This window comes from Gossypium raimondii, chromosome 3, assembly GCF_025698545.1.
Source record: "Gossypium raimondii isolate GPD5lz chromosome 3, ASM2569854v1, whole genome shotgun sequence".
NCBI lineage: Eukaryota > Viridiplantae > Streptophyta > Magnoliopsida > Malvales > Malvaceae > Gossypium > Gossypium raimondii.
Genome location: NC_068567.1, coordinates 9,244,612 through 9,254,944, shown reverse-complemented (window position 1 = coordinate 9,254,944; position 10,333 = coordinate 9,244,612). Strand labels below are relative to the sequence as shown.

Here is a 10,333-nt window from a genome sequence, read left to right as displayed (position 1 = left end):
AGTGATTTTCATAATTTTATTTAGTTAAAGGCTAGCTACAACATCTTTTTTAAATAAAATTATTAAAGTTAAAAATCACATTCGGACAAACATAGGTATTAAATCCCGTTGCATAATTTATTAAGATAAAATTATTAGATGACCTTTTATAATTATTTACAGGGATTATGAAAATGAATTTAATATTTTTATCAAAAGGATAGTAAATAATTCTATTATAAAATGGATCTAATTGAATTAAAAATTTAGCCCACATGTAATTTTTATGACACTAGATTCATTATTTACATAATTTGCATTGGTCAATTATGATTTATGTTTGCCTCAAATTTTTGTTAAGCACGTATGTTCATTCATTTTGTAGTTTTACAACCTGTGAATATGTTTGATAATAAAGTAGACATCCCTAAATTAACTAGTGAGAACTTTAAACTGGAAGGAGAGTATTCTTCTCCAATTGGGGTGCTTGGATATTGACTATGCCACAAGAAAATCTAAGCCACATATTACCAAAACCAGCACTTAAGTTGATCTTGCTCTGTATGAAAAATTGGAATGATCTAATCACTTAAGTATCATGTTCATAAAGAGTAAGGTTCCGACTGATGTTCGTGCCTCAATTGAGCATTATGAGAATGTCCAAGAATTATTAACAACTATTGAAAAATAATTCAAAACATCAATGAAGCGAGTTTGACTATAATATTAGAGCTGAGAATGATCCTGAATCATTTTCACAAGCCATTAGTTGCAAAGAGTCAAATTTGTGGTACAATGCTATGAAAGAATAGATAAATTCCATAAAAAAATAACGTTGTTTGGGATCTTTTGTCATTTCCTAAAGGCGTAAACGCCATTGGATGTAAATGAGTCTTCAAAACAAAAATAGACTCAATATGTAACATAGAAAGACATAAAGCTTGACTCATTGCGAAAGGATTCACTCAGCAAGAAGGGATCGATTATACTGAGACTTTTAGTCTTGTATCTAAGAAAGATTCATTGTGCATTGTGTTAGCATTAGTAGCTCACTTTGACCTTGAGTTGCATCGAATGGATTTGAAAACTGCATTTCTCAATGGTGACCTAAAGGAAGTGGTATACATTAAACAACTTGAATGATTCTCCTCTAGTGAAGGTGAACACTTGGTATGCAAGCTGAAGAAGTCCATATATGGATTGAAACAAGCCTCCCGACGATGGTATTTAAAATTCAATGAAGTTATATCTCCGTTTGGTTTGGTTGAGAATATCATGGATCAATGCATATACCAAAAGGTTAATAGGAGTAAAATATGTTTCCTTATTTTATATGTGGACGTCATTATACTTGCAACAAATGACAGGGATATGGTACATGAGGTGAAACAATTTCTTTCTAAAACTTTTGATATGAAAGACATGAGTGATGCGTCTTATGTCATTGGCATTAAGATTCATCGTGATAGTATCTTAGGTTTATCTCAATAAACCTACATCAACAAGGTTTTAGAAAGATTTCGGATGAAAGATTGTTCATCTAGTGTTGCTCCTATCATGAAAGGTGATAAGTTTAATTTGAACCAATGCCCGAAGAACAAATTTGAGAGGAAGCAGATGAAAAACATTACATATGCTTCTATTGTTAGAAACCTGATGTATGTTCAAGTCTACACAAGACCTGACATTGCATTTGCAGTTAGAAGTTGGGAAGATATCAGAGTAATCCAAGTATTGATCACTGAAGATATGCAAATAAAGTTTTGAGATATTTGAAAGGGACAAAGTACTACATGCTTGCGTACAAACAATCAAACAATTTGGAGGTGATTGGCTACTCCAATTCAGACTTTATCGGTTGTGTTGATTCATGTAAATCAACATCAGGTTACATATTTATGTTTGCTGGCGCAACTATATCTTGGAGAAGCGTCAAACAAACATTAACTTCTACTTCCACTATGGAGGCTGAGTTCATTTTATGTTTTAAGGCTACCTCACATGGAGTATGGTTGATTCATTTCTAGGCTTAGACTTGAGGATTTGATTTTTAGGTATTGATGATATATTGTAACAATTAAGATGTTGTATTTATGGCTAAGAACAAAAAAAGTGGAAATTGAAATAAACATATCGACATTAAGTATTTAGCCATAAGGGAATATGTTAAAGAAAAAAGTGATCATTGATCACATTAACACTGAGCAGATGTTAGTTGATCCTTTGACTAAAGGCATGCCACTACACAAATTTAAGGATCATGTCGTCACTATGAGACTTGTTCCCACATTGTAAATTTCGTTATAAGAATTATTATAAAGAAACTCTATTAAGTTTGATGTTTCTCAAATTTTGTGCAAATTTTGTGCACACGTTAATTTGATTATTTCGAGAAATGTCACTAAAATTTAGACTTGGAATAAACATTGGGTTTATTTATTAAGAAATTTGGGCTAAAGCGTTGAGACATGATATATTGTGATACATGGAAGCTAGCTCGGGAAACTATGGCCGATTCCATTGAGTTAACACAAGGCCCATTACTTGATCTCGTGCTAAGAAGTTTCGAGACGATATTGCAAATCACATTGATCGAGCTTGGGAGAGGAGGTGGTCGGACTCATCAAGCAAACATAGAGCTCAACACCATGCATTCCATACAATTTTTTGCAAGCTGAATTTTAGCTAAATAATTATTGGACTGAACTTTTAATATGTTTAGTTTAATTTTCTTTAGTTGCTTAAATACTTAGTTTAATTAATTAAGTTGTTTTGAATTTTTAGTTGCTTAAATAATTTCGGCATTTAATATGTTCCGGTCTAATTAATTTGCTATAGCCATTTAATTTGCTTAATTGTGTTTATAGGTGAATTAATCATTTGAACCAACTGTTACATGGATCGGCATTAAAGAAAGAAATAACTTCAGCTGTTATGAAGAAGAATTGAAGGCCAACAGCAGAGTTTAATGGACAAGGAGTTACAATGAGTTATTTACACAAGCCAATAAGTTTCCAAACGTTTTTTTCTTATAATGGTGGTTGTTCATCTACACCTTTGGTTGGTTATATTAAGTTTTTCCACAAAGAGGGTCGTTCGTAAGCCAAAAGATACTCAATTTTTGAATGGTGTCCATTCGGCTGCCCAAAGGGGAATTAAAGGGTTGTTATGATAACAAGTATTGAACTAAATTTATTCAGCTCATTAGAGCTCATTATTAGTTGATTTGTAAGATTAAATAAGCTGACCATTGTTGTTACATAGGTTAGAGTTCATCAAAGGTCACTTAGTTTTAATTGGCTTAATTAAGTTCATCAATAGCTCAATTAAGTTGAATGTGTGTGTCTATTCCGCTAGGGTTTGTCTCATGCCTATAAATATTTTGTTTTCAGATTGTTCTGGGGACTTTTGCTAAATTTTTATGAAATATTTTGAAACTTGTGAGTATTCCAAATCTCCTTGTTCTCTTTGGGACTGATTTGACTTATCAAGCTAGGCTCGTGACGTCTTTTCTTTCCTTTGATATCCGAACTTATCACTTCAAGTGTGGCGCATTATACCTTTGGTTCCTATCTTGTTAGATAGCGGGTCAAGGGTTTTGTTTGCTGTTTTCTAAACCAAATTACCTCTAAGTGTCGTATAAGTTTTGGGTCAACATTCCCTTATATTGTTGGTTCACTCTTGGCCTTAGCTGAATCTAATCTTCCATTTTCCTAAACTCCCTTTGCATCCTTTTCGTCTGAACTTATTCTTCATTTTTCTAGCCTATTTTGCTATAAGTTAAACAACTTACTTAATTTCACGATCGGGCAATCTAAATGACTCGAATCAACACCGAATCGAGTTCGTATCAGAAACTCTATTAAGTTTGATTTTTTCAAATTTTGTGCAAATTTTGTGCACACGTTAATTTGATTATTTCGAGAAATGTCACTAAAGTTTAGACTTGGAATAAACATTGGGTTTATTTATTAAGAAATTTGGGTTAAAGCGTTGAGACATGATATATTGTGATACATGGAATATGCTAGTCAAATTCTAAGAAAAAATATCGCAATAATTTGTGCATTATTTTTTGACTTTTAAGTATTCATGGCAATACAAACCAAGTGGGAGAGTGCTGGAACCGTTATTGGCTCGTAGGAATAACCTTCATGTTTTATTGCCCATTCCCACTTTTGTTGTCCTCAACTTTTACATGTTTGTATGTGAGATAGTGGGATGTGTAGTTGGTGTTTTTTTTTTAGGGAGCCACCACTATAAATACCAACTAGCATAAAGTCCCTAAGCACAAAAAAACAAAAACAAAAACAAAAAAAAACTAAAGCAATTTCATTTCAAAGATAAGGTATATACACCATCTATTGAGGTTTTCAAGTGCTTAGAAGACTTAATCGATTTTCAATTTTTCGTACAGCTAAATTTAATGTGCTTGACAATTGTGTAACAACATTTGGATTTTGGCATTTGGCTCCAGCAATGACTGGAGCTATTTATATTCGATCTTTTTTGTTGCTTTCTATTAGAAACCATTATTTATGCTAACACTATATGCTTAAAGAACTTCCAATAAATCACAACCATCGTAGAGACGAAATTAGTGTTTATTAAAAACCTTTGAGAATTTTTTTATATTTAATTTTTTACTAAATATAATAATTAAATAATTACCTTAAATATGTAAAATTATTTAATTTTGTATTATAAAATTAAGTAAACAAATATTCTAACATAAATTGATAGGTGGGATTTTATCCATCAAATATGCATATATTACGAGGCTTTGGAGCATTATCTCAATCACCAAAATATGAATGGAAAACCATAGTAAAGAAGGCTTTCAAGGAAAACAGAATAGCAAATTCTAAAGGTCGAGTAAACAAGACCAGTTCAACATGAGAGATTTGTGTTCAAGTGAACACCTGAAAAATTCTGATGACATTAACTTGAATTTAACTATAAAAAATTCAAAATACTTGAAAAGTAATCTAAATTTAAAATAAATATATTTTAAAATTAATTTAATAATGTATACTTATAACCGTAATTTGTAAAATGTAATTATAAAATAAGAAATTTCAAGATCATATGATATTAGCAAATTGCAAAGGGTTAAACCATATTTTAATTTTCAAACTTATATCTAATTATTACTTTGCTAATTCTCACAAATAAATTTACCACTTTGATATTTAAAGAATTTTTTATATCCATTGATACATAAAAGTTTGAATGCATTATATTTATTACTCCAAAGCCCAATTTTATATAATAATAAAAATATACTAATATCACGTTGCTCTAAATTTTTGCCAAATAAATTCAGAAAATGGAAACTTTGCAAAATAAAAAATAAAAAGCTCCAAAAAAATTTAAAACTGGAAATTTTAAAATATAAAATTTTCTAGAAAATATAAAATATAATTATTTTTTAAAATTTAAAGTTAAAAACTGCGAAAATTCAAAATAAAAAGAAAGAAAAATCAGAAAAGAAAAGAAAGGATACAAAATAATATAGATATATAAATGTTTTAGTATTAAACTCGAATGTTTTTCTAACTTTTCCAGAAATTTTGCTTTTTAAAAAAATTATTTTTAAACAATACATTACTATATCTTTTAATTTTTTAATAAGTTTAGTCCCCAAATAATTATAAGAGTTCTTTTAATTTAGCAACATTTCACGTTTCATTTTTTTACAATTAACTTAATTTTTGGATTTTTCTTACATATTCTTAATCTTCACTCTTTTTTTTTAACTTTTGTATTATTTTAAAAGAGAGAGGTATATTTGTATACTTTTGGGAATTTTTATACTTTTTTTCTGATTTTCTTAAAAACTTAAGATTTTTCTGAATTTGTTTTATTTTTAATTTATTTCAAAAAAATTAGTGACGTAACTTGTTGAGAGCGTGCCACATCAGTTTTTTTAAATGTAATTGAGTCTTAGAGCAACGGAAATAATGTTTTGAAATTTTAGATACCAAATTGATAAAAAGAAATTTTAAGTACCAAAATAACGATTGAGTACAACTTTGAGACTAAATTATAGGTTTACCCAATTACAAATACAAGAAACAAATAATGAGAAAATATATATGATCTGTTAATTCACAAGTAAAATACACAATAGCATTGCAAGAGTAATTAAATACATGGAATAAACTTAAAATAATTAAATATATTCATTCTATAAAATTAAAAGCTTTTTGAGACGAGAAAATTGACCTTGAAATCATATTTATCTCTCCTCCAGTAATCTAAAACTTTCTTCTTTATCTATGCAACCCAAAACCATGTGGTATTTAATGTTGGCCCACCTACTACCACAACTGCTTTAGATTTTAGTCGAAGAGGAGGACATAGACGAAGCTGCTATCCAGGTTTTCATTCAGTTTGAAATTCTTTTAGCATGTGATTCTTGTTTCCTACTGTTCTTGTTTTTGTTGGAAAGGTTTTGTCAAAAATGTTTGTGCTACAAGTTGACTACGCATCAGTTTTATTGTTAAAAGTTTTTAATTTTGTATATATCTTTATATTTATCTTATAAGCAACAAAAACGGAGGAATATACATGGGTTATCTATGTACTTGATGTAACACATGGCTCCAGGATAGAAGAGTTCGATTTCAAATATGATCCTTAAAGACCTTCTATCCTATATATATATATATATAGGGATGATTCATGGGATAAAATTGGATGTATTTAGATTTTTTTTAAATAAAATTTAGGGAGCGGTTATATGTTCATGGTAAAGAACTTTTATTGAATGCATATCTTATTTTTTATTCATCTTTGAATGAATAGTTAAGAGCCTTTACAAGGAGAGGTTGTTTAGAGAGAGTTCGTATTAAATGCATTTGGGTGAGTCTGTAATTATCCGAGGGTTAAAATATATTGGACTTGAATCATTGTTTTTATCATGAGTTTAGCAATGGATTTCTCTAGGCAAGGTCTCGCACAAGTTGATGGTGCACTGAATTACATTACCAATTTATTTGTGTTCATTCTAATGTTTTCTATTTTGTTCATGTTGTTGTGCCAATACTTATATCAAAACTTGTATCACATCACATACCACAATCTAAATAGACAAATGTTTATTAGGGTTTTTCTTTATATTAAAGGAGTTAGGGTTTTGTTTTCGATAAATATATTTAAGATATATGGCAAATAGGTGGTCAACTTAACCGGTTAATAGATGGATAATTACAATGTAATTTTTGATAATTGGGTGGTAAAAATGTAATCTTAGTTTTATTATATTTTAGTTCAATAGCCATTAATTTTTTAATAAATTCAAATCAATTAAATAAAATTTTATTTTAAACTTAAAAATTAAGTGGAATAAAATTTAAAAAAGCCGGTCCAAAACCAGGTGACAGGTCAAATGTGATGGTTGAATGGTACAGCCTGTGAACTCAAGTGAGGTTCGCCTACCTGTTGAAAGCTCCCATAGGAAGGGAAGATGGGAATTCCAGGAATAATGTTTCTAACAAAAAAAAAGCATAGAATCGTGTTTCCTTTGAACTAAGTGGTAACTACATGAATCTTGTGTGTAAATTTATGTCCAAAAATAAAGAATGCTCCTCAACAAGGTCTAATTTGTGTAGTTTTGGTTTCATAACTGCCTAAACACCAATCTTTACATACAGCTCTTAGAGCCTTAACCAAATCCCTGCACATCATCTTCACATTCCCTTCCCCTTCTCTTTGCATTATTACTAATATCTTCGTCACCCCATTCCCTTTTACCACCGCTTCTTTCACTTTCTCCTCTTTGTTCAAGCAACACGTGCTCCACAACACCGTTACGGCGTCCTCCGTCCCCCTTTTCGACACCTTCAACAGCTTTTCTACGATCGCCGCCGCGCATTTTGGCTCGGAACTGATTGCTGACCTCCCTTCGCTGCAAGTGCTAAGCGTTGCTAACAACTTCAACGACTTTTCGGTGAGCGAGTTTGATAGGATTTCAACGATGCCGTTTTCGATGAGGCGGGATCTGATGGAGCGCGTTATTGAAATGGTGGTTAAAATGGAAGTAACGGCGTCGTTTAAGGATCCGTTGTTGTTTGTTTTCAGGAGCTCGAGAAGGATGGATATAAGGTCTTGTGAGTCGGAGATCCTGCGTTTGGATTCGGAGTCAAGTGCTAGTGAGTCCAGAACTCGGACCGACTTGATCTTCGAGTTCAGGCTTCCGTGTTGAAGCATTAAAACGATTGCAGATAAAAATTTACTTTCCTGATTGCTTTTCAGGATTAATTTGTTTAACCCTTCTGTGACTCCATTTTCGCTCAAAATCAAATCCAAAATCCTAACCGCCGTTTCCAAAGCTTTGATTTCCGCACATTTCCTTTTCAAAACTCCGGCGATTACCTCAACGAAACCGTCGAATCTAGCTACAAATTTCCGGTTCTCTTCGCAACAGCTTACGAACTCGGCAACCTTAGACAAAGAATCGTCGCAGCTCTCCCTCTCAACCTTCTCCATCAATAGCTTAGCCTGAACCTCGGAGATCGCAGGAGGCGTCGCCGGAAGAAGCCGTGGAGAGTTAGAGCCTGGCCGAAGAGTAGAAGACTGGATCCAGAGATTAATTAGACGATGGAGAGTAAGGTTAGGGATGAAATCCTTGGAGGGAAGAACCTGCATGGTGGTTGGACAGGTGTCGTGACCAGATTCGAGCCATTTTTGGATGCTGGAACGATCGTAGGTAACGCCCGTACAAAGGCTAACCGGAGATTTCATCACGTCAAGTGAAATTGGACACCGGAAAACGCTGGGTACGGTTATGTACAGTTCCTTCTTCACCATAGTTTTTAATTTTATTAAAAGAAGTTTGTTTTTCGGGAGAAGCTAGGCTTGGGTTTGAATACAAGGGAACAGAGGTTTATATGGAGGGGCCAGAGCAAGTGGTGTAGCGAGACAATGCTCACCGACCACGAACCGGCTACTCGGCTTGCCTCCTTTTGGGTGTAGAATTTGTGAATCCTTTTAATTTTAATTTTATAAATTAAAAGACCAAGTCAAAATCGATGACGGGCTCTGGCTGTCATTGTGTTCGTCTTGCCCACCACCACTTGGCTCTTGACCCTGCTTATGAACGGCAATTTTAAAATTTTTATTTAAAAAACCCAAGTTTTTTTTTTAATTTTCCATTTTCTTTCATAAAATACTTAAAATTTTTAAATGTCGATCATTTAAAATTTCCATTCTTTATTAAATTTTTAAATGTCGATTTTGTTACCTACTATGATATGAAAAATATGTACTTATTTTGAGGTTTGACGAAAATTCATTAACCCTAAGATTAATTTATTACATTAATTTTAAATAAAAGGGTAACTTTAGTTTTTTTATCAATTCTATTAATTTGGTTTAAATTTACAATCTTTGTATTTAGCAATTTTCATTGAAAATAATAAAGATATAATTAGTTATAAAAGATTTGAAAATAGTAGAGGAGAGTAAAAGTAAGAAAAATAAATGATTACATATGATTTTATTTAGATGGTTAAAACTAGTGAAAGGAAAGGAAAGGTAATTCTAATCATTTTGGTTTGGTTAAATAGTGGAAATGAAATGATTAATTATAATAAACTTTTACCATTATAACAATTTCATCATTCATAAATTTATTTAAAAAGAAAGAAATGACAACAATTATATATTTTATGTCCTAAACTTTTGTCTTGTGGGTAAAAAGAAAATAGAGCTTATTTTCTCTTTCTTAAATTAAATACTCTATCCAAACAAAGGAAGAAAAAAATATTATTTTCCCTTACTTTTCTTTCCTTCCATTTCTCCTCGGACGAAATGTAAGATAAATCTCTAGTAATACGATTAAGAGAATGTAAGATTCCTTAACACGGACTATCATGTCTTTGTATGTGAGATAATGAGATGTGTAGTTAGAACTGTTATTAGTTTGTGAGAATAACCCCCACGTTTTGCTGTCCATTCCCAATTTTGTTGCCCTCAACTTCCATGTCTTTGTATGTGAGATAATGAGATGTATAGTTGGTAATTTTTTATTGGGAACTACCACTATAAATACCAACTAACATAAGATTCCTATAAATACCACTATAAATACCAACTAACATAAGATCCCTAAACACCAAAAAAAAACTAAAGCAATTCCATTTCAAAGATAAGGAATTATATACACCATCTAGTGAGGTTTTCGAGTACTTAGAAGATTTTGACAATTTTCAGCTTTTCGTATAGTTAAATTTTACGTGCTCGTCGGTGGTTTGGCGTGCTTGGCAGTGGTGTAACAATATTTGGATTTTGACATTTGGTTCAAATAATAGTTGGAGGTATTTATGTCGATCTTTTCCATTATTTTATA

General features: G+C 31.6%; 1 protein-coding gene across 1 annotated transcript; it reads right to left on the bottom strand.

The window, feature by feature from the left end:
* Window positions 1-7,471: 7,471 nt before the first annotated feature.
* Window positions 7,472-8,892, bottom strand: LOC105797061 (U-box domain-containing protein 29). The gene has a single exon (XM_012626991.2). It carries the CDS (start codon window positions 8,791-8,793, stop codon window positions 7,573-7,575), a length of 1,221 nt encoding a protein of 406 aa, XP_012482445.1. The 5' UTR covers window positions 8,794-8,892; the 3' UTR covers window positions 7,472-7,572.
* Between the last annotated feature and the right edge of the window lie 1,441 nt (window positions 8,893-10,333).